This window comes from Hyla sarda, chromosome 2, assembly GCF_029499605.1.
Source record: "Hyla sarda isolate aHylSar1 chromosome 2, aHylSar1.hap1, whole genome shotgun sequence".
NCBI lineage: Eukaryota > Metazoa > Chordata > Amphibia > Anura > Hylidae > Hyla > Hyla sarda.
The window spans coordinates 188,823,742-188,849,116 of record NC_079190.1 but is presented as its reverse complement, the minus strand read 5'-3'; the positions used below and the strand labels follow the sequence as shown (position 1 = coordinate 188,849,116).

The 25,375-nt window shown below is 44.5% G+C and overlaps 1 protein-coding gene across 5 annotated transcripts in view; it reads left to right on the top strand.

The window, feature by feature from the left end:
• The window catches only part of AFF3 (ALF transcription elongation factor 3), a 411,319-nt gene that overhangs the window by 294,310 nt on the left and 91,634 nt on the right, over nucleotides 1-25,375 (top strand). For all 5 annotated transcript variants that reach the window (XM_056555972.1, XM_056555969.1, XM_056555971.1 and 2 more), the window contains one exon: nucleotides 10,662-10,702. In XM_056555972.1, the coding sequence (XP_056411947.1) occupies nucleotides 10,662-10,702 (41 nt within the window). The remainder of the gene's footprint in view (nucleotides 1-10,661; nucleotides 10,703-25,375) is intronic.

The following is a 25,375-nucleotide window of genomic DNA, read 5'->3' as shown; positions in this document are numbered from 1 at the left end:
GTATTAAAAGTTTTTTATATGCAAATGTGGTATCAAAAAAAAGTACAGATCATGGCGCAAAAAATGAGCCCCCATACCGCCGCTTATACGGAAAAATAAAAAAGTTATAGGTCATCAAAATAAAGGGATTATAAACGTACTGTCACGATGCCGGCTGGCAGGTAGTGGATCCTCTGTGCCAGAGAGGGATTGGCGTGGACCGTGCTAGTGGATCGGTTCTAAGTCACTACTGGTTTTCACCAGAGCCCGCCGCAAAGCGGGATGGTCTTGCTGCGGCGGTAGTGACCAGGTCGTATCCACTAGCAACGGCTCAACCTCTCTGACTGCTGAAGATAGGCGCGGTACAAGGGAGTAGACAGAAGCAAGGTCGGACGTAGCAGAAGGTCGGGGCAGGCAGCAAGGATCGTAGTCAGGGGCAACGGCAGGAGGTCTGGAACACAGGCTAGGAACACACAAGGAAACGCTTTCACTGGCACAATGGCAACAAGATCCGGCGAGGGAGTGAAGGGGAAGTGAGGTATAAATAGGGAGTGCACAGGTGAACACACTAATTGGAACCACTGCGCCAATCAGCGGCGCAATGGCCCTTTAAATCGCAGAGACCCGGCGCGCGCGCGCCCTAGGGAGCGGGGCCGCGCGCGCCGGGACAGGACAGACGGAGAGCGAGTCAGGTACGGGAGCCGGGATGCGCATCGCGAGCGGGCGCTACCCGCATCGCGAATCGCATCCCGGCTGGAGACGGTATCGCAGCGCACCGGGTCAGTGGAGCTGCCCGGAGCGCTGCGGCAGCGAGAGAGAAGCGAGCGCTCCGGGGAGGAGCGGGGACCCGGAGCGCTCGGCGTAACAGTACCCCCCCCCTTGGGTCTCCCCCTCTTCTTAGAGCCTGAGAACCTGAGGAGCAGACTTTTGTCTAGGATGTTGTCCTCAGGTTCCCAGGATCTCTCTTCAGGTCCACAGCCCTCCCAATCCACTAAAAAGAACCTTTTTCCTCTGACCGTCTTGGAGGCCAGTATCTCTTTCACTGAGAAGACGTCAGAAGAACCGGAGACAGGAGTGGGAGAAACTAATTTGGGAGAGAAACGGTTGATGATGAGTGGTTTAAGAAGAGAGACATGAAAGGCATTAGGAATACGGAGAGAAGGAGGAAGAAGAAGTTTGTAAGAGACAGGATTAATTTGGCACAAGACTTTGAAAGGACCAAGATAGCAATATGTCAAGAAAGCGGACATATTTAGCGGAGAGCCATACCTTGTCTCCGGGAGCAAAAATGGGGGAAGCTCTTCTTTTCTTATCGGCAAACTTTTTCATGCGAGATGAAGCCTGTAAAAGAGAATCTTGGGTCTCTTTCCATATGGTGGAAAGATCACGAGTCACTTCATCTACAGCGGGCAAACCAGAGGGCAAGGGAGTAGGGAGGGGGGGAAGAGGGTGACGGCCGTACACCACGAAAAATGGGGATTTGGAGGAAGATTCAGAGACTCTAAAGTTATACGAGAATTCGGCCCATGGTAGAAGATCTGCCCAATCATCCTGGCGGGAGGAAACAAAATGTCGTAAATAATCACCCAAGACCTGGTTAATTCTTTCTACTTGTCCATTGGATTGAGGATGATATGCAGAAGAAAAGTTTAATTTAATCTTGAGTTGTTTACAGAGAGCCCTCCAGAATTTTGACACGAATTGGACGCCTCTATCCGAGACTATCTGTGTGGGCAACCCGTGAAGACGAAAAATGTGTACAAAAAATTGTTTAGCCAACTGAGGCGCTGAAGGAAGACCAGGAAGAGGGATGAAATGTGCCATCTTGGAGAATCGATCAACGACCACCCAAACAACAGTGTTGCCACGGGATGGGGGTAGGTCTGTAATAAAATCCATACCAATCAGAGACCAAGGCTGTTCGGGGACAGGCAGAGGATGAAGAAAACCAGCGGGCTTCTGGCGAGGAGTCTTATCCCGGGCACAGACAGTGCAGGCTCGCACAAAGTCCACGACATCCGTCTCCAGAGTCGGCCACCAATAGAAGCGAGAGATGAGTTGCACAGATTTCTTGATGCCCGCATGGCCTGCGAGATGGGAGGAGTGACCCCATTTGAGGATTCCGAGGCGTTGGCGTGGAGTGACGAAGGTCTTCCCTGGAGGAGTTTGCCTGATGGAGGCTGGAGAAGTGGAAATCAGGCAGTCAGGAGGAATGATGTGTTGCGGAGAGAGTTCAACTTCCGAGGCATCCGAGGAACGAGAGAGAGCATCGGCCCTAATGTTCTTATCGGCAGGCCGAAAGTGAATTTCAAAATTAAATCGGGCAAAGAACAGAGACCACCTGGCCTGGCGAGGATTCAGCCGTTGGGCAGACTGGAGATAGGAGAGGTTCTTGTGATCGGTGTAAATAATAACTGGAAATCTTGATCCCTCCAGCAGATGCCTCCATTCCTCAAGTGCTAATTTAATGGCTAGAAGCTCTCGATCCCCGATGGAGTAGTTCCTCTCCGCCGGAGAGAAGGTCCTAGAAAAAAAACCACAAGTAACAGCATGCCCGGAAGAATTTTTTTGTAGAAGGACCGCTCCAGCTCCTACAGAGGAGGCATCAACCTCCAATAGGAAGGGTTTAGATGGGTCAGGTCTGGAGAGCACAGGAGCCGAAGAAAAGGCAGACTTGAGCCGTTTAAAGGCGTCTTCCGCTTGAGGAGGCCAAGACTTGGGATTGGCATTTTTTTTGGTTAAAGCCACGATAGGGGCCACAACGGTAGAAAAATGTGGAATAAATTGCCTGTAATAATTGGCGAACCCCAAAAAACGTTGGATAGCACGGAGTCCGGAGGGGCGTGGCCAATCTAAGACGGCAGAGAGTTTGTCTGGATCCATTTGTAGTCCTTGGCCAGAGACCAAGTATCCTAGGAAAGGAAGAGATTGGCATTCAAACAGACATTTCTCTATCTTGGCATAAAGTTGATTGTCACGAAGTCTCTGAAGAACCATACGGACATGCTGGCGGTGTTCTTCTAGATTGGCAGAAAAAATCAGGATATCGTCCAGATATACAACAACACAGGAGTATAAGAGATCACGAAAAATTTCATTAACAAAGTCTTGGAAGACGGCAGGGGCGTTGCACAGGCCAAAGGGCATGACCAGATACTCAAAGTGTCCATCTCTGGTGTTAAATGCCGTTTTCCATTCATCCCCCTCTCTGATGCGGATGAGATTATAAGCACCTCTTAAGTCCAGTTTGGTAAAGATGTGGGCACCTTGGAGGCGATCAAAGAGTTCAGAGATGAGGGGTAGGGGGTAGCGGTTCTTTACCGTGATTTTATTAAGACCGCGGTAGTCAATGCAAGGACGTAGAGAGCCATCTTTTTTGGACACAAAGAAAAATCCGGCTCCGGCAGGAGAGGAGGATTTACGGATAAAGCCTTTTTTTAAATTTTCCTGAATGTACTCCGACATAGCAAGAGTCTCTGGGGCGGACAGAGGATAGATTCTGCCCCGGGGTGGAGTAGTGCCCGGGAGGAGGTCAATAGGACAATCATAAGGCCTGTGAGGAGGTAGAGTCTCAGCTTGTTTTTTGCAAAAAACATCCGCAAAGTCCATATAGGCCTTAGGGAGACCGGTTACAGGGGGAACCACAGAGTCACGGCAAGGGGTACTGGGAACCGGTTTTAGGCAGTCCTTGAAACAAGAGGGCCCCCAACTCTTGATCTCCCCAGTGGACCAATCCAGGGTTGGGGAATGGAGTTGAAGCCAGGGTAGTCCAAGGAGGATTTCGGAAGTGCAATTGGGGAGGACCAAAAATTCAATCTTCTCGTGATGAGGTCCGATGCACATTAGAAGGGGCTCCGTGCGGAGACGTATGGTACAGTCCAATCTTTCATTGTTTACACAATTGATGTAGAGGGGTCTGGCGAGACTGGTCACTGGGATGTTGAACTTGTTGACGAGAGAGGCCAAAATAAAATTTCCTGCAGATCCGGAATCCAAGAAGGCCATAGTAGAGAAGGAGAAGGCAGAGACAGATATCCGCACAGGCACAGTAAGACGTGGAGAAGCAGAGTAGACATCAAGGACTGTCTCACCTTTGTGCGGAGTCAGCGTACGTCTTTCCAGGCGGGGAGGACGGATAGGACAATCCTTCAGGAAGTGTTCGGTACTGGCACAGTACAGGCAGAGATTCTCCATGCGGCGTCGTGTCCTCTCTTGAGGTGTCAGGCGAGACCGGTCGACCTGCATAGCCTCCACGGCGGGAGGCACAGGAACGGATTGCAGGGGACCAGAGGAGAGAGGAGCCGGGGAGAAAAAACGCCTTGTGCGAACAAAGTCCATATCCTGGCGGAGCTCCTGACGCCTTTCGGAAAAACGCATGTCAATGCGAGTGGCAAGATGGATGAGTTCATGTAGGTTAGCAGGGATTTCTCGTGCGGCCAGAACACCTTTAATGTTGCTGGATAGGCCTTTTTTAAAGGTCGCGCAGAGGGCCTCATTATTCCAGGATAATTCTGAAGCAAGAGTACGGAATTGTACGGCGTACTCGCCAACGGAAGAATTACCCTGGACCAGGTTCAACAGGGCAGTCTCAGCAGAAGAGGCTCGGGCAGGTTCCTCAAAGACACTTCGAATTTCCGAGAAGAAGGAGTGTATAGAGGCAGTGACGGGGTCATTGCGGTCCCAGAGCGGTGTGGCCCATGACAGAGCTTTTCCAGACAAAAGGCTGACTACGAAAGCCACCTTAGACCTTTCAGTAGGAAACTGGTCCGACATCATCTCCAAGTGCAGGGAACATTGGGAAAGAAAGCCACGGCAGAATTTAGAGTCCCCATCAAATTTATCCGGCAAGGATAGTCGTAGACCAGAAGCGGCCACTCGCTGCGGAGGAGGTGCAGGAGCTGGCGGAGGAGATGATTGCTGAAGCTGTGGTAGTAGCTGCTGTAGCATCACGGTCATTTGAGACAGCTGTTGGCCTTGTTGCGCTATCTGTTGTGACTGCTGGGCGACCACCGTGGTGAGGTCGGCGACAACTGGCAGAGGAACTTCAGCGGGATCCATGGCCGGATCTACTGTCACGATGCCGGCTGGCAGGTAGTGGATCCTCTGTGCCAGAGAGGGATTGGCGTGGACCGTGCTAGTGGATCGGTTCTAAGTCACTACTGGTTTTCACCAGAGCCCGCCGCAAAGCGGGATGGTCTTGCTGCGGCGGTAGTGACCAGGTCGTATCCACTAGCAACGGCTCAACCTCTCTGACTGCTGAAGATAGGCGCGGTACAAGGGAGTAGACAGAAGCAAGGTCGGACGTAGCAGAAGGTCGGGGCAGGCAGCAAGGATCGTAGTCAGGGGCAACGGCAGGAGGTCTGGAACACAGGCTAGGAACACACAAGGAAACGCTTTCACTGGCACAATGGCAACAAGATCCGGCGAGGGAGTGAAGGGGAAGTGAGGTATAAATAGGGAGTGCACAGGTGAACACACTAATTGGAACCACTGCGCCAATCAGCGGCGCAGTGGCCCTTTAAATCGCAGAGACCCGGCGCGCGCGCGCCCTAGGGAGCGGGGCCGCGCGCGCCGGGACAGGACAGACGGAGAGCGAGTCAGGTACGGGAGCCGGGATGCGCATCGCGAGTGGGCGCTACCCGCATCGCGAATCGCATCCCGGCTGGAGACGGTATCGCAGCGCATCGGGTCAGTGGAGCTGCCCGGAGCGCTGCGGCAGCGAGAGAGAAGCGAGCGCTCCGGGGAGGAGCGGGGACCCGGAGCGCTCGGCGTAACACGTACTAATTTGGTTAAAAAGTTTGTGATTTTTTTTAAGCGCAACAATAATATAAAAGTATATAATAATGGGTATCATTTTAATCGTATTGACCCTCAGAATAAAGAACACACGTCATTTTTACCATAAATTGTACGGCGTGAAAACAAAACCTTCCAAAATTAGCAAAATTGCGTTTTTTGTTTTAATTTCCCCACAAAAATAGTGTTTTTTGGTTGCGCCATACATTTTATGATATAATGAGTGATGTCATTACAAAGGACAACTGGTCGCGCAAAAAACAAGCCCTCATACTAGTCTGTGGATGGAAATATAAAAGAGTTATGATTTTTAGAAGGCGAGGAGGAAAAAATGAAAACGTAAAAATTAAATTGTCTGAGTCCTTAAGGCCAAAATGGGCTGAGTCCTTAAGGGGTTAAGGAAGAAGACATGCTGACATAGGTGGCGCATTTATGTGGCTTTTACTTTGAAATCTACCACCTTCCTAAACATTTGAGCACACTAAGTACACACCTTCATGGAAGCAGAATTCCCTAATAGTAGCGGCCTTTTTCAGTAGTATAATGTTCCCTGCCACACTGCAAACATTTTTCAGGATTGTTTTGAGGAACATGACAAAGAGTTTATTGTGGTGACTTGGCCTTCAAATTCCTCGGATTCCAATCCAATTTAGCGTTTGTAGTACATGCTTGAAAACTCTGAGAGTATAGTAAACGGTAGCTTCCAGTGCTGCACTATTTATGCAATTCTAATAAATGTCAATTGATGTTACGCAAATTGCATATGAGCTGAGGGAACCAGGAAATCATGTTTCGGCCAAATATCAATACCACAGGACACTTTCATTGGTCTTGTGGGGTTCTTGCCTTGATGAGTCAGGGCTGTTTTAGTGGCCTGAGGAGGTTGTTTTAATGCTATGGCTGGTGTGTGCGTGTGTATAGCGACAGAGCTAGAATAATTGTGGATTATTGAGTCTATTTCACAACACATCAATGTGGATAAATGAGAATATATTCACTTATTTAGAAGCATACATCGTATCAAATTACTCCAGATCACAATGAAATGGGATCACTCTACCATCTTGTTTACCCCACCTAAAACCTAACTTTTATTAGATACTAGCTGAATACCAGGCGTTGCCCAGTTTTTCCTTCCTAATCCTTGTTGGGGAGGAAAATAAACAAAGGAGGAAGCTTTTGACTTTATATCCCGTCCTCATATATTGTTGTCATATCCCAACCCCACATCTCGACCTCCTATCCCGACCTCCTGTCCCGTCATCATATCTCGACCTTATATCCCATCCTCACATCCTGTCCTTATATCCCATCCTCATATCCCGACCTCCTATCCCAACCTCCTATCCTGTCATCATATCTCGACCTTATATCCCATCCTCACATCCTGTCCTCCTATCCCTTCCTCCTATCCTGTCCTCCTATCCCGACCTCCTATCCCGTCCTCCTATCTCAACCTCCTATCCCGACCTCCTATCTCGACCTCCTATCCCGTCCTCCTATCCAATCCATCTAATCCCAACCTCCTATCTCGAACCTCCTATCCTGACCTCCTATCCCGTCCTCATATCCCATGCTCCTATCTCGACCTCCTATCTTGACCTCCTATCCCGACCTCCGAATCCGTCCTCCTATCCAGTCCATCTATCCCATCCTCCTATCTCGACCTCCTATCCCGTCCTCCTATCCCATCTCCCTATCCCGACCTCCTATCCCATCCTCCAATCCTCCTATCCCGTCCTCCTATTCCGTCCTCCTATCTCGACCTCCTATCCCAACCTCCTATCCCGTCCTCATATCCCGACCCGTAATATGTGTACCAGGTAATGAAATAGCTCCAGCCGTACGGAAGTTATGGCGGAAGATACATTTCCCATTGATTTGCATGGGACTTTACACAAAAACCCTGACCCTCACAAATGGGGGTAGTTAAGGGTTAAATTAACTATCCTATATTTTAAGTGGACATATAAGTAGCATGTGACCAAGTATTATCTAAATATCTCCTGCCGTTTGGAAGTTATGCAGTAACATTTATTTCCCATTGACTTGTATGGGACTTTAAACATAAACTCCGCCCCTGGCACCTATCCTATGTTTGTTGTTGACATATAAGTAACATGTGTGCCAAGTTTCAAGTTAATATCTTAAGCCGTTTGGACGTGATGCTGGAACATACACACACACATACATACACACACGTTGAGTTTTATATATATAGATTTATTTATTAAAAAATTAATACAAAAGCTCTTTAAAAAAACCTATATCGCCATAGAATAAATATTGATGTGTGCCACAGGGCTGAATAGTGTATACCTCGAGGATGCTTATAACTATACATTGTATTGCACAACCCTATTGGCCTCTTCTATTGGTCTAGCAAATAGGTAGCTGCAGTCCACCAGCCTGCTTAAGGTACTCTGGTGACACTAGACTTCAAAATATTAACACACACCTAGCCCACCTGACATGTTTTGCTTAGCCGAAGACCAATGTTTAGCTTAGACCTCTGAGGATGCTCGGCTAAGCAAAACATGTCAGGGGGGCTAGGTGTGTTAATATTTCAAAGTCTAGTGTCACCAGATTACTCCACTGAAAAATATGTTTTTTGTTATTAACTGGTGCCAGAAAGTTAAACAGATTTGTAAATTACTTCTATTAAGAAACTTTAATCCTTCCAGTACTTATCAGCTGCTGTATGATCCACAGGAAGTTCTTTTCTTTTTGAATTTCCTTTCTGTCTGACCACAGTGCTCTCTGCTGACACCTCTGTCCTTTTCAGGAACTGTCCAGAGCAGGAGAGGTTTTCTATGGGGATTTGCTCCTACTTTGGACAGTTCCTAAAATGGACAGAGGTGTCAACAGAGAACACTGTGGTCAAGCAGAAAGGAAATTCAAAAAGAAAAGAACTTCCTGTGGATCATACAGCAGCTGATAAGTACTGGAAGGATTGAGATTTTTTAATAGAAGTAATTTACAAATCTGTTTAACTTTCTGGCACCAATTGATTTAAAAGAAAATGTTTTCCACCAGAGTACCTGTCACGATGCCGGCTGGCAGGTAGTGGATCCTCTGTGCCGGAGAGGGATTGGCGTGGACCGTGCTAGTGGATCGGTTCTAAGTCACTACTGGTTTTCACCAGAGCCCGCCGCAAAGCGGGATGGTCTTGCTGCGGCGGTAGTGACCAGGTCGTATCCACTAGCAACGGCTCACCTCTCTGGCTGCTGAAGATAGGCGCGGTACAAGGGAGTAGACAGAAGCAAGGTCGGACGTAGCAGAAGGTCGGGGCAGGCAGCAAGGATCGTAGTCAGGGGCAACGGCAGGAGGTCTGGAACACAGGCTAGGAACACACAAGGAAACGCTTTCACTGGCACGATGGCAACAAGATCCGGCAAGGAAGTGCAGGGGAAGTGAGGTGATATAGGGAAGTGCACAGGTGATCAGACTAATTGGAACCACTGCGCCAATCAGCGGCGCAGTGGCCCTTTAAATCGCAAAGACCCGGCGCGCGCGCGCCCTAAGGAGCGGGGCCGCGCGCGCCGGGACAGGACCGACAGAGAGCGAGTCAGGTACGGGAGCCGGGGTGCGCATCGCGAGCGGGCGCTACCCGCATCGCGAATCGCATCCCGGCTGGAGGCGGTATCGCAGCGCCCCGGGTCAGTGGATCTGACCGGAGCGCTGCAGTGAGGAGAGTGTAGCGAGCGCTCCGGGGAGGAGCGGGGACCCGGAGCGCTCGGCGTAACAGTACCCCTTTAAGCAGGTTGGTGGACTGCAGCTACCAATTTGCTAAGACAATAGAAGAGGTTGATAGGATTGTGTAATACAGTGTACAGTTATAAGGACCATTAACGAATACATCAATATTTATACACTGGCAATATAGGTATTTTAAAACAGCTTTTGTGCAAATTTTTAGGTGGGGTAAACAAGAGGGTAGAGTAATCTAATTTCACTGGGATCTTCAGTAATTTGAAGTTGTTAAAGAGCACCTATTATCAATTCAACTTTCCCTAATCCCCCTCCCCATCTGTCCCTGTCAACTCTATCTATTCTAGCGTTTTTTTTAATAAAAAAAAACACTTAAAATTACCTTTTTATGTTCATCTTCGGTAGCTCAGAGAGGAGTGTCTGAGAAGGGAGGAAGTGGGTAGGGCCCGGCAAGCGCGACGTCATCTTAAGCCTTGCCGTGCCGCTTCCGCCCTTCTTCCTGTATGCTGCACTCCCTCTAGGGAGCAGAGAGCTGAGAGAAGAAGAGCTGCGCTCAACTGACTCGGGGCCAGCAACCCCGGCTCTCCTTGTCACCGGGAGGAGCCTGAGACGCTGCTGACCAGCTGAGTCAGGAGCGCGCCTGGAAGGGATGCGCGCACAGCGCTCGCCCCCGCCTGTCTGCTTGACAGGCGGGAGCAGCGCTCAGCATCCGATTTCGGACTCAGCTGCCAGGCCGGCGGTGAGTCCGAAATCACCAAAAATAGGACTCGTAGGCAGACCCCTAGTGGTCAAAAGTTTAAACACATAAAAAACATAGAATAATATAAATTTTTTTTTTATTGAACCCAATTAGTAAATTGCTTTATATGTAATAAACTATAAAATATCAAAAAAAATTTGATGAGAGGTACACTTTAACTTTCCTGTGACCCCACCGGGGTACATGTTGTATTCTATACATAGTACCAGTCACTCAGGACAAGCTCTTGGATCATGGTGTCATCAAGTGCTGGACAGAACTGTTCTTGCAGTAGACAGATCCTTTTTCATGTGCTTGCTTATTGTGTAAATCACAAGGTACAATCTGTTCAAGGGTTTGAATAGGAAGTCAGATGATGAAGTTGCTGCTTTCTTTTAGAACATGAAGTAAATTTTTCTGATCTGTTTTTTCTCAGCCAGGAACCCAGGGACAAGCCATCGTTCTCCAAAATGACAGGTATCTTTTATCATTTTTATAAACCATAAATTGCTTCACGAGGCACAGAAACTGTTTTATAGTAGTATATAAGTCACAGTCAAATTGTGCGCACAGAGTGTCTTACTTACTAAAATGTTATTGGGCAAGCAAAGAAGGAGGTTTTAGACAATTCGGGAACTAGTTTGTGTTCTCAGGCGGAGATTTATTGGATTGCATGTTAATAGGGACATCTATTACTGTTATTTGAATTGCCCATGCGTTTAATGTGGCAAATGTATATTTTACTGATTTCACCATTCTGATGCTTTAAAGGGGTTTTTCAGTAAGATAAATAGGTCTAAACTGATGTATAATGTGAAATTGAACATAATTCAAATGTACAGGTATTTTTGAAAGTGTACTGTATGTACTGTATGAATGCATACTAATCCCCGATGTGCCTGTTTTGATAACCTATTGCCCTTGGTTATGTCTACCTTATGGAATCCACATGTTGTATTCACAGAGAAGAGTGCATTCACATCATGATTTGGGCATACAGAAGCTCAATCCGGTGGGAGAATTTAACCCCTTAAGGACGCAGGACGTAAATGTACGTCCTGGTGCGGTGGTACTTAACGCGTGTCATGCGCGGCTGATCCCGGCTGCTGATCGCAGCCAGGGACCCGGCCGGCAATGGCCGACGCCCGCGATCTCGCGGGCGTCCGCCATTAACCCCTCAGGTGCCGGGATCAATACAGATCCCGGCATCTGCGGCAGTGCGCGATTTAAATGAACGATCGGATCGCCCGCAGCGCTGCTGCGGGGATCCGATCATTCAGAACGCCGTACGGAGGTCCCCTCACCTTCCTGCTTCCGGCTCCCGGCGTCTTCTGTTCTAGTCTGTGATCGAGCAGACCAGAGCAGAAGATCACCGAAAACACTGATCTGTTCTATGTCCTATACATAGAAAAGATCAGTATTAGCAATCATGGTATTGCTATGAATAGTCCCCTATGGGGACTATTCAAGTGTAAAAAAAAATGTAAAAAAATGTAAAAGTAAAAGTAAAAAAAATGTGAAAAATCCCCTCCCCCAATAAAAAAGTAAAACATCCGTTTTTTCCTATTTTACCCCCAAAAAGCGTAAAAAATTTTTTTTTATAGACATATTTGGTATCTCCGCATCCGTAAATGTCCGAACTATTAAAATAAAATGTTAATGATCCCGTACGGTGAACGGCGTGAACGTTAAAAAAAAAGCCCAACGTTGCTACTTTTTTAATACATTTTATTTAAAAAAAATTATAAAAAATGTATTAAAAGTTTTTCATATGCAAATGTGGTATCAAAAAAAGAACAGATCATGGCACAAAAAATGAGCCCTCACACCGCCGCTTATACGGAAAAATAAAAAAGTTATAGGTCATCAAAATTAAGGGATTATAAACGTACTAATTTGGTTAAAAAGTTTGTGATTTTTTTTAAGCACAACAATAATATAAAAGTATGTAATAATGGGTATCATTTTAATCGTATTGACCCTCAGAATAAAGAACACACATCATTTTTACCGTAAATTGTACGGCGTGAAAACGAAATCTTCCAAAATTAGCAAAATTGCGTTTTTCGTTTTAATTTCCCCACGAAAATAGTGTTTTTTGGTTGCGCCATACATTTTATGATATAATGAGTTATGTCATTACAAAGGACAACTGGTCGCGCAAAAAACAAACCCTCATACTAGTCTGTGGATGAAAATATAAAAGAGTTATGATTTTTAGAAGGCGAGGAGGAAAAAATGAAAACGTAAAAATTTTATTGTCTGAGTCCTTAAGGCCAAAATGGGCTGAGTCCTTAAGGGGTTAAAATCCAGCTGCCATATCCCCACCAGACCTGCCCTGCACCCCATTCATTTCAGTGAGCCTGACGGAGTCAGCTAGTGACTTTGGTTGGCTCATTTTTAAACCATATCAGTTTTTGCTGCTGGACTGGAGCCGCAGCAGGCCACAGCTGATATGGTCCAAAAATGAGCCAACCGGAGTCACTAGCTGACTGTCAGTCTCATTGAAATAATTGGGGTGTGGCGCAGGTCCAGCAGGGATATGGCAGCAGCTGCTTTTAAATTCCCCCACTGGATCTGGTTGCCATATGCCCAAAAACCGGCTGCTGCCATATCCTTGCCAGGCGTGCGCCGCACCACATTCATTTCAGTGAGCCTGATGGAGTTAGCTAGTGACTTTGGTTGGCTCATTTTTGGACCATATCAGTTTTCATTGCTGGACTGGAACTGCAGCATATCACAGTTTTCAGTCCTGTAACAAAAACTGATATGGTCCAAAAAATGAGCCGATCGGAGTCACTAGCTGACTCCGTCAGGCTAACCGAAATGAAAGGGGTGCAGCGCAGGTCTGTCGGGAATATGGCAGCAGCTGTTTTTTTTTTATTCTCCCGCTGGTTGCCATATGCCCAAATCGGGGTGTGAATGCACCCGAAAAAAGGAAAGTAACCATTTTTTTCTTCATAAAATTAGACACATATGGAATCTTTCATTGTAGCAATTGTAACAATAAGTTTAGGCTGAAATCCACCAGATTTGTCTTGATGGCTTTGTCTCCAGCCTCTCGGTCCTCTTTGCACAGTGATGTTTTAAACTGATTCATAACCAAATTAAAATGGGTTATAGTAGCCTGCAACATATGTAAAACATGCAGTATGCAGAAGGAAAATAGTGTTGCAAATATTCGCATTTCAAATATTTATTGCGAATATCGCAAATTCACGAATTCGCAAATACAGTGACCCCCCCGATCTACGATGGCCCCGACATACGATCATTTCAACATGCGATGGCCTCTCAGAGGCCATCGCATGTTGAAGGCAGCATCAACATACGATGCTTTTGTATGTCAGGGCCATCGCATAAACGGCTATCCGGCAGCGTAGACTACTTCAGCTGCCACCGGATAGCCGTTTACGGTGCCCTGTGTGGTCCGCTGACGATCACTCACCTGTCCTCGGGGCTCCGGCGCGTCCTCTTCGGGATCCCCTGCATCGTCGGCGCTCTCCATCGTCGTCATCACGTCGCTGCGCATAGGAGCGGCGTGCGAAGCAATGTGATGGCGGTGACGGAGAGCGAGGATGCCGGGGAAGCAGAGGGACACCCCGGGGACACGGCGACAGCGATGGAAGGCGACATCCAGGACAGCGGTGACGAGCGGAGACGGTCCGGAGCGGCAGGGACAGGTGAGTACAACTTCCTATACCAGTGGTCTTCAACCTGCGGACCTCCAGATGTTGCAAAACTACAACTCCCAGCATGCCCGGACAGCCGTTGGCTGTCCGGGCATGCTGGGTGTTGTAGTTTTGCAACATCTGGAGGTCCGCAGGTTGTAGACCACTGTCCTATACTTTACATTACACGGATCCCTCAACATACGATGGTTTCATCAAACAATGGTCCATTTGGAACGGATTACCATCGTATGTTGAGGGACCACTGTATTGCGAATATATTTGCTATATATTCGAAATTTCGAATATTCGCTTTTTTCCAGCATATGCGCATATTTGCATATGTGAACATTCGCATATTCCTTCTTTTCACTTGTGGGCCAATTAGAATGATGCAAATACACTTGTCAGAGGTTATCATCAACATCCCTAGCAACCAACAGTAAAGTTGCCCACCCCCTCACTGTTTTCTTCCTCGAATATGCAAATATAAGGAATATGCGAATATAGGACGAATATTCGTCTATATATCTGTGAAATATATTCTGAATTCGAATATAGGCAATGCTGCTCATCACTAAAGGAAAACAGACAAAAATGTTTAAATAAAGGCCCCTTGAAAGAATATTTACAGCACAATACATGCAATCAATAACAATATTCATAATTAAAAAAAAATACATTTACAATTTAGTATAGCCAGGGCTCAAGTCCTGCAGGAACGCGTGGGAACTAAGTTCCTGCACTTTTTCCACAGCAGGAACACCATTCCCATTAGAAGGAGTCCTGCAGGACCAGCCCTTGAGTGGAAATCTTGGGTGAGTTCCCTCACTTTTTCCCCAGGACTTGACCCCTGAGTTTAGCCTTTAAGTATTTCTACAGAAGGATGTACCAAGTCATCAAAAACAGGTGACACTCTTTGTAGCTGCTTATAGGTTCCCTTGGTTATATTGAGAAATGCTATAGGAGGGTGTAAGCAGACAGTGACCTCAGGTAGCATTGTAATATTATTCAGAACATTGCAGCCCTGCCCCCTCCAGCTATACCATTCTATAAGAAACCAATTGTGATTGACCATTTTCGTTCTGCATTAGTATTGTCCTTATACCTTATTGTACTCATAAAACATTCATGTATTCTGAGTTTGCGTAATTATAAATATTGTAAATTTTTTTAACAAGTGGTTTTGCCCACAGTGAGTGCAGGTTCCCCCATACACACAGCTGACTGCTGGGGGGACCATCCTAGTAAGACAACCTATGATTGGCTAAATGTAAGAGGAAGAGGGAATTGTCCAAAGTGGACATAAATGCATTTAAAGGGGTACTCCCGTGGAAAACTTTTTTTTTTTTTTTAGATCAACTGGTGCCAGTAAGTTAAACAGATTTGTAAATTACTTCTATTAAAAAAAATCTTAATCCTTCCAGTACTTTTTAGGGGCTGTGTACTACAGAGGAAATGTTTTTCTTTTTGGATTTCTCTTATGTCACGACCACAGTGCTCTCTGCTGACCACTGCTGTCCATTTTAGGAAATGTCCAGAACAGGAGAAAATCTCCATAGCAAACATATGCTGCTCTGGAAAGTGCATATTTCCAGTTGCCAGAGTGGGAAGGAAACTAACTGGGGAACTTAATTGAAGACAATATTGACAGGTGCCAAAGAGGAAAGGAGGCGGGCTGGGGAACTTACTAGGAACATTATTTACAGCATCCAGAGAGGAAAAACGACTTACAAGGGTACTGAGGACTATATTACTGAGGACTCTTCTTCCAGAGGGAAAGATGACGACAGGTGGTAATGTTGATCAAGGGGGAGTGACAGACATAGACATATGGAATGCATGCATGGTGTTTTCGACGCTGTAGGATTTCAAAGAAATGGAACATGTAACACTGTCTAGCAGCTCATCCAAAAGAGAACAGTAATGTAGAATGAGAGATAGACAAGAAAACTACAATTAAAAAGGTATTTTTTTTAAGGTGTAAACAGAGCAAAATAGTTTAAAGGTCTAGGAAATAGAGATGACCTTAATGATTATAAAGTATAGTGTGGTAAGCCTCGGGGGGTGTAGGGTAGCTGGGGTGTTGCTGAGCAGGTATCAGGGGTTTATTAACCCTTGTCACTCGTGATGCCAGGGTGAGGGTTAAATGCTGAGGTAATGCTGGGCCTATCGCCACCCTTCCCAAGAGCAATAGGTGAGTGCAGAATAACGGATTGTCCACAACCAGTGCTTAGCTGAAAACTTGTTGAAACTTTACTGAAGATTTTCTGTAACATGCAGTAACCGGTAACAGTCGAGATAAGAGTCTATATACAGCTGAGCAGCGATTGACAGGTGGTTGGGACCGGGTAACTTCTCTTTAGTTTAGGAGGATTTTGTAGCATAGATCCGCTGGATTTAGGGGTAGGTTTAGGTCCAGTGATCTTGTGGAGTTAGAGGGGAATTGTAAGAACTCACAGTCTTTAGCGTAGGCCGAGGCCGCAAGGCTTTGGCCTAGTAATTGTCTTTGGAAGTTGCGGAGGTCCTACCTCATCCAGTGTCAGCAACCCTTATATGGGCAGGGGCTGAGCGGTTTTGGATTGGTCCATAACAGCTGTCACTCACCGTTACATGGCTTTGTGGGTGAACACCTTACACAAGAACCTTCAACAAACCATAGAGTTCTGAACACCGAGTCACATGACCTAAGGTTCTGCAACGCTAACAGGTAGGCATTTAAATATACATATTTACACTGATATTTATATGAATATTAGCTAACTGAGGAATGACAAGGGGCTAACTAGAAAAGAGGGACCCCACCGTTCCTAGGAACTCTGACTTTGGGGACCTCTAACAAGGTACGGTATGCAATACGGTACCGTGACACCACAATAGTCTTAACATTAAGTGTAGTGGTTTTTTATTGCACTTGGGCTCTGCTAGTATAAATATATAATATCACATAAAAAGTTGTGATTTTCTATATCCAATTACTTTGAATAAACCATGCATAGCAGAACTATTGACATACTGAGCGATTTTGCTGATGGTAAATTGCTGAAGCCTATGTCAGCAGAACCCTGGTGTAATACAGTTCCTACAATTCATCATGCATTATAATGATCCAAATAGTACAGAAAATGCACACGGACTATTTTTGTGTGTGTCCAATGAATGCTACATCTTTTATAGAAATAAAATTCAGCAATTAAAATAAATAGCATTTTTATTTCAAGGACTTAGAGGGTTAGAAGTAAACTGGCTGAAAAATGACACGAGTATTAATCCATTCAAATGAAAGTCTATTTTCTTGAGGGATAACAGGAGGAAAGGTAAGTTTACATAAGTATGAATATCCATCCGAGATGTTTGTTCCTGTGCAAGAAAGCAGAGTTGTTCTAAATTCCATCCAGAAAATAAAAAGTGAACACTGACACTCGGCAGGACTGTGGGGGATTTTTAGAATGGGATCAGCAGAATGCCCTTTCTGCTGCATATTTTCACAGAAGTGGATTAACTACATACACAGTATAATGTTTTTTGTAATGCTAAAGCAACAATGTAAAATTATTATTTTAATTCCTTTAACATATTTATTAACCCATCTAGACTGCAGTCATGTTAAATGAGTACTTGAGTGAAATAAAACATATCCCCTATGCAAAGGATAGGGGATAATTTTTAAATTGCAAAGGGTCTGACTGCTCGAACCCCCCTTGATCTCCTGCACAGCACCGATCCTGCAGTAAGCAGCGGCCATCTCTATGGAGGGGGCCTGTCTACCGCCTCTTCTTGAGGGAGTCGGCACAGCATCTCCTGGGGATGCTGGGGTGCCCTGCAGGAGATCGCTGGGGGTCCCAGCAGTCGGACCTCCCGCTATCTAAAATCTATTCCCTATCCTTTGGATAGAGAATATGTTTTATTGCACTGGAGTACTCCTTTAAAGGGGTACTCCGGTGGAAAACATTTATTTATTTTATTTTTTTTACATCAACTGGTGCCAGAAAATTAAACAGATTTGTAAATTATTTCTATTAAAAAATCAGCATAGAGCACTGTGCTCGTGATGTCAACAGAGAGCACTGTGCTCGTGATGTCAGCAGAGAGCACTGTGTTCCAAAAAGAAAATAATTTCCTCTGTAGTATTCAGCAGCTAATAAGCACTGGAAGGATTAAGATTTTTTAATAGAAGTAATTTACAAATATGTTTAACTTTCTGGCACCAGTTGATTTAAAGTACCCCCTTAAATATGGTGTCTGATCTACAGGCATCATGTGATAGAGAAGATTGACATATCGTTTTGTGGGAAAAGATGTAAATCCCTGCTTTTTCTATGGTTAGGAGTCAAGTGGGCGGTCCTACTCAATGATTGACAGCCTTCCCTACATGACTCTGCATACAAAGATAATTGCTTTTTTCTATGCTTAGGAGTCCAGTGTGTTGTCTTATTGGTGACTAACCTCTATCTCTGTATGCACAGACAGTTCTATAGAAAAAAGGCTGTCAATTACTGAGCGGGACCACCCATTGCACCAAGAAAAGAAAGAAGTAGGATGTAAATGGATAAACTGCAAGTTATGCTGAACATTTTCCTACAAAACAATGTTATTAATCTGCTCAACATCTCCTGCTCTACAACATCTGAAGACAGGATTGCATTTGTAATGTAACAGTTTCCTTTAAAGGGGTACTCCGCCCCTAGACATCTTATCCCCTATCCAAAGGATAGGGGATAAGATGTCTGATCGCGAGGGTCCCGCTGCTGGGGTATCCCGCATTCTACCATGTGGCACGCACCTGTAACTGCACCAGAACTGCTGGAGGCCCTCAGGCTAATACCATCCCGACCACGGGGACGGAAGATCGTGACGTCACACCCCGCCCCCTCAATGCAAGTCTATGGGAGGGGGAACATGCTCCAGGGACTGATTCTAACGGGGTGTTGTTTGGAAGATCACGGGGGTCCCCAGCGGCGGGACCCCCGCGATCAGGCATCTTATCCCCTATCCTTTGGATAGGGGATAAGATGTCTTAGCGCCGGAGTACCCCTTTAATATTAATAGACATGTTGGACTATACTTCTGCATCCATTATTGACCTGATAATGACATATAGCCCTGTCTAGCTGTACCTTGAAACTTCATCTAAATGGTAACATAGTTATAGTATTAGTAGCAGTATCAGCAGCAATATTAAGTCATTATTCTAAGTATTTTCTTTGGTTGTGTATTTATTAGCGGATGTACAGGGGAAGCAAACCCTTGGTTATATACTTTCCCTGATGTAGCTACCAAAGTATTAAGACCCATCCATTTACATGAATGGCCAATTAAAGGGGTACTCCAGTGGAAAACAGTGTTTTTCTTTTTTTTTGTTTTGTTTTTCAAATCAACTGGTGCCAGAAAGTTAAACAGATTTGTAAATTACTTCAACTGAAAAATCTTAATCCTTCCAGTACTTATCAGCTGCTGTATGCTCCAGAGGAAGTTGAGTAGTTCTTTTTAGTCTGACCACAGTGCTCTCTGCTGACACCTCTGTCCATGTCAGGAACTGTCCAGAGCAGGAGAGGTTTGCTATGGGGATTTGTTCCTACTCTGAACAATTCCGGACACAGACAGAAGTGTCAGCAGGGGGGGTCAGACTGAAAAGAACAACTCAACTTCCTCTGTAGTATACAACAGCTAATAAGTAGTAGAAGGATTGAGATATTTTTATAGAAGTAATTTACAAAACTGTTTAACTTTCTGGAGCCAGTTGATTAGAATTTTTTTTTTCCACTAAAGTACCCCTTTAAATTAATGGATAGAAAGACGGGGAGTAGCACTTACAAATTCTAAGAGCTGGCGTTCTGAGCTTAGGATTCCTCTCTATGGTGTCCATATGTCCTATAAGGGCATATTGGCATGGTTTCCTTCATGAAACAAGCCCTTCAAAATATACTTTAGGGTGGGTTCACACCACGATTTTTCTATACAGTTTTTGAATATGTTTAAAATAAAATAAAAATCTTATGCAACCGTACAGCAAACCGTGGCTTAGACTTTCCATTCAAAACCGTATGCACCATAATGTATACGGTTGTCTCCGGTTTTCAAACCACACGTTTTTTTCCTTTTTTTTTTTCTGGACAGAAAACTGTGGCCTACCACGGTTTTTGGTCCGGGTGAAAAACCGTATTAAACCGTATACGTTTTTTTAACATGGGAGTCTATGGGAACCGTACAGACCTGTATGTGCATACGGTTCCATCCAATTTTCACCATACGGTTTTTGACTTTGCACAGTTTTTTTTCTTGGAATTTTAATCAAACAAGTGAAACTTTATTCATAATGGAGTGAAAAGTTCAAAACATATATGTTTTTTTTCTTAAAAACATCATTTTTCAAACCGTATATGGTTTTAACCGTATACAGATAAAACTTTGTACACACGTTTTGATACAGTTTAGTCAGGTTTTGAGGAATCCGTTTTTTTAAAATCAAAAACCTGATAAACTGTATTGCAAAAACGTGGTGTGAACCCAGCCTTATCAAGCATAAAGATACTACAGAATATTTTCGCTAGAACATTCCCATGATTCCGATGCCCCCTTTAAGATCTAAAGTCAAAGACTAATATCATTAATGGAATACTTCATGTGGCATTCTTTTGATGTTATTTTGGTACATTTCAGTCATGTCTTGGCACAGAGGTATACCACATATTATGTAGAATCGACGAGACAGAGGCACCAAAAATAGCTCCTGCAGATGAAAATAATCTGCTGCAGCCATGTAAGGTTAGTCGCCCAACCGCTGAGGTAATTTTTATAAATATCATGTTGTGACACCGGCTTTATGGGGGGTCGTGACACCTGTCGCACTGTTTCTGTGCTCTTGATTTAACTTTTTTTTTTTTAACTGTAGGTAATACAGAAAGACACAGTCTATGGCAGTGGTCTCCAACCTACGGACCTCCAGATGTTGCAAAACTACAACTCCCAGCATGCCCGGACAGCCAACGGCTGTCCGGGCATGCTGGGAGTTGTAGTTTTGCAACATCTGGAGGTCCGCAGGTTGAAGACCACTGGTCTATGGGATTACATGGCGAGCAGAGTAGAGTTATATCAATCACCTGTCATCTGCTGTCAGACTGATGGTTTTTTTTCTTGCATTCTATCAGTAAGTACAAGTCATGAATGTTTTATGTTCATGAACCTTGCAGAGAGCTCAAAGGGAAGTTCTCAGAAATCTTTTCATTGTTTTCTTCCACTAAGGAGCTTGCAAGGAATTACAATGAGAATGTCTTCTAGGTTAGGAAAATGTTATGTTGTGCTCCTATCAGCCTGCTCTGTGTCATTGCGGTTCTTCTTCTAATTGTGCCTCAGTCTAGTGATTAGTCCCCTTTCTTCTATAAGGGTACGTTCACACGTGCGGATCCGCCGCTGAAGGACCTCTATATGCTGGCTTTACATGTGCCTGCTCGGAGCGGCAATAAGCCGCTCCGAGCAGACACACTGCGATGTGCAAGTTGCCGCGCGCATGCGCAGTATACTCGCACATCGCGGCAGCTCTCGGCCTAGCTCATTGAGCAGGGGAAGCGGCCGCGATGCGTGCGAGTACACCGCGCATGCGCGGCGACTCGCACATCGCAATGTGTCTGCTCAGAGCGGCGTATTGCCGCTGCAAGCAGGCACATATAAAGACAGCATATAGGAGGTCCTTCAGCGGCGGATCCGCAGCAAAATACGCCGCAAAAATCCACACGTGTGAACGTACCCTTATATTTGAAGTTGTTATTGTCATTAGGACATCATTTATGGCAGGTGAACCGATCACTACGTCATATAACATTGTTTAAATCTACTACAGGCATTACATGGGTGCTAAATTACTTGTTTATTGCCTTTCTATGCGACAGTTCAACATTTTATTACTGTGCAATTTGTATGGAAGCTTCTTGAGTAAGCTTAAAGGAGTATTCCAGGATTTACAGGGGCTGTATGGTTAGGACACATCATAATATAGTATCATTCTGCAGGGTATTGTAGTGTTGCAACAGCTGGAGGCACCCTGGTTAGAAAACACTGGTTTATTGTTCACAGCACAGCAGGGAAGGCAGCTCAGGTGTGCTTCAATGGGTTGTGTGGTTGATGTGTGGAAGGAAGAAAAGTGACCTCACACTTACAAAAAAAGGGATCCTGGGAACTCCAACGGGTAAAGCTATTTAACAAAAAGAAAGCCACAGCATTATAGTAGACTCACAATACAGCCATTTTGCTCCAAGACAATGACGGATCCTTCCTAAGCATGTCTATTACTGTCTGGCAGGTAAGTACTAAAATCACCTTATGGTGCCTGCTTGTCATAAACATTTTTACTTACCTCATTTCCAACCCCAGTTTATAAATGTTCCCCATCTTTAAATGGGCTGACCTTTATGTTTAAAGGCAGCAGAGGACAGAAATGCAGAGATGGCGCAATATAGTGCAGTTGATCCTTATTAAAAGAGGTTGACAGCTGTCCAAAAACAGAATATTGATCACCTATGTGTGTTGTGCAGGCAGGCACAACACTGGCGATCAAGTGTAGTAAGTGGCTGGAAGCGATGTTCAGTATCGGGAGGCAGCCGGCCGTCGGTCCCGCTATGCAAGCGGTGTGAATACAGGAGAAAACAGCTGGGTCTGTGAGCCCCTGGCAAGGTTCCCACAGAACTCCGGCAGAAAAAATACGATTTTGGCAAGGAGGCGCACACCCAAGTACAGTGCAAAAAAGCAGGCTTTATTAATCCATAAAACATGCAGTGTGAACAGGACAATGCGTTTCAAAGGTTTTCCTTCTTCTTCAAAAGAAAACTTTTGAAAAGCGTTGTCCTGTTCACACTGCATGTTTTATGGATTAATAAAGCCTGCTTTTTTGCACTATACTTGGGTGTGCCCCTCCTAGCCGAAATCTGATTTTTCTGCCGGAGTTCTGTGGGAACCTTGCCAGGGGCTCACAGACCCAGTTGTTTTCTCCTTTATTAAAGGGGTACTCCGATGGAAAACCTTTATTTTTTTTTTTTTTTTTTTTATCAACTGGTAACAGAAACCAACTGGTTAAACAGATTTGTAAATTACTTCTATTAAAAAATAAATCTTAATCCTTCCAGTACTTATTAGCTGCTGAATACTACAGAGGAAATTATTTTCTTTTTGGAAAACAAAGCTCTCTGCTGACATCACGAGCACAGTGCTCTCTGCTGATACCTCTGTCCATTTTAAGAATTGTCCAGAATAGGAGAAAATCCCCATAGCAAACATATGCTGCTCTGGACAGTTCCAAAAATAGATGTCAGCAGAGAGCACTGTGCTCGTGATGTCAGCAGAGAGCTCTGTGTTCCAAAAAGAAAAGAATGTCCTCTTTATTATTCAGCAGCTAATAAGTACTGGAATGATTAAGATTTTTTAATAGAAGTAATTTACAAATCTGTTTAACTTTCTGGCACCAGTTGATTTAAAAGAAAAAAAGTTTTTTACTGGAGTAACTTTTTAAGACCTCCACCTTTTAGCCCATTTAAGCTTACGGATTCAATGTAATTATATAATTCATGTCTCAGTTTTCATTGAGCTAATGTATACACACACTCCTAAAAGTAGTATTTGGTATGACATCACAGGATTTTTGTAAATATTTATAGATATTTAAAGAGAACATGTGGATAGTATAAAAACATTTAGTTAATTATCCTATTGATAGCACAGATGCCCTGATTCCAATGATGTTTTTCTTTTCTTGTTATATAGAGATTTTACTATACAGTTAACTTTTTTTTCTGAAAAGTCAGAGAGTCATGGGGTGGGTGTGCATCAGGTTCAGGGGGTGTGAATGAGGCTGAGGGGGTGTAAATCAGTCTTGTAGCCCACTGCGACCAGTATTCACACCCCTGTAAATGAAGTTATTTCCCATCTGACTATACAGTGCAAATAGTCAACCAGATAGTAATATCCCTATATATAAGGAACGCTGGCATGTAGACACAAAACAAAACCAGCATTGGGATCGGGGCACCAGCATAAACACTTGGATTTTTTTCATACTGCTCAAAAATCCTCTTTAAAGGATACCAGAATAGAAAATCCTATTATATACAGAGGGGGTATTTATCAAAGGATTTATGTGCTTTTTTTCACGTAACTTTGGCGCAATACTTTGGCGCAGTGTCTTTTTGTGCCAAAGTTTGACGCATCTTCTCCACTGTCATTTTTACAACTTTCTCAAAATCACACGGTCCTGTGTGTGATTTAAACTTTAGTCAGTAATTCATCATTTGCGCCAATCGATCTTTGGCGCAATTTTGTGCCTTTAGGGTTATTTTTGGCCCAAATCCCCGCCAAGAAATTTTGCACATGGAAAACCCACTTAGCAATGTCAGAGAATGTAAAGGCGTCAAAATACATTAAAAACATTTTTTGTGAAAGCAGCGACGCCTCTGGGGCTGCTCAATACTATCCTGCAACATAGTTGTCTCTGAGGAACCTTCACCCTCCATTGAGTAGTGTTGAGCGGCATAGGCCATATTCGAATTCGCGATATTTCGCGAATATATGGACGAATATTAGTCGTATATTCGCTAAATTCGCATATTCGTAATATTCGCGTTTAATATTCGCATATGCGAACATTTGCATATTCAAAAATTAGCATAGCCGAAAATTCGCATATGTAAATTTTTGCATTCTCACACAGTAGTATTAGAGCCTTCTTTACACCGCACAAGCTGGAAGCAGAGAGGGGTGATCACTGTGATGTGTACTGTGAAAAAAAAAAAAAAAAAAAGAATATTCGTAATTACGAATATATAGTGCGATATTCGCGAATAAAATTCGAATTGCTAATATTTGCGAGCAACACTACCGTTGAGCCAGCATTGGACATGGCCACACAGGTACAGGAAAGGTAAGCACTAAAGCAGTGGTCTCCAACCTGCGGACCTCCAGATGCTGCAAAACTACAACTCCCAGCATGCCCGGACAGCCTACAGCTGTCCGGGCATGCTGGAAATTGTAGTTTTACAACATCTGGAGGTCCGCAGGTTGAAGACCACTGCACTAAAGTAACAACAACAAAAAAAAAACTACACAAGTTAAAAATAAAATCCATTTCACATGGTGGCTATAAACCCCACAAAAGAAAATACCTCCTGTCGCTTGCTGATATACTGCAGGAGGGACTCTTAAATGGCTGCTCTACAGGGTAAAATACGCCGTCCTCTGTGATGGTAAGTTCTGTGTAAGAGTCTTTTAGATGTGCTCTGCTCCATGTGGCCGAGGCCACCCTCTGGGAAAATTCAACACCAACAACAAAAGCGTCAGCAACAACGATATATGAAACATTACAAAAGTTTATTTATTGAGAATAAAAAAATGCATCATAGCAATTAAAAAGCACAGTGTACACAGCTGGAAGAAAAGGCAGAAACATACAGGCTCAAGGTGAGGGGTATATGAATGCAAAGAACACTGACAAACGTTG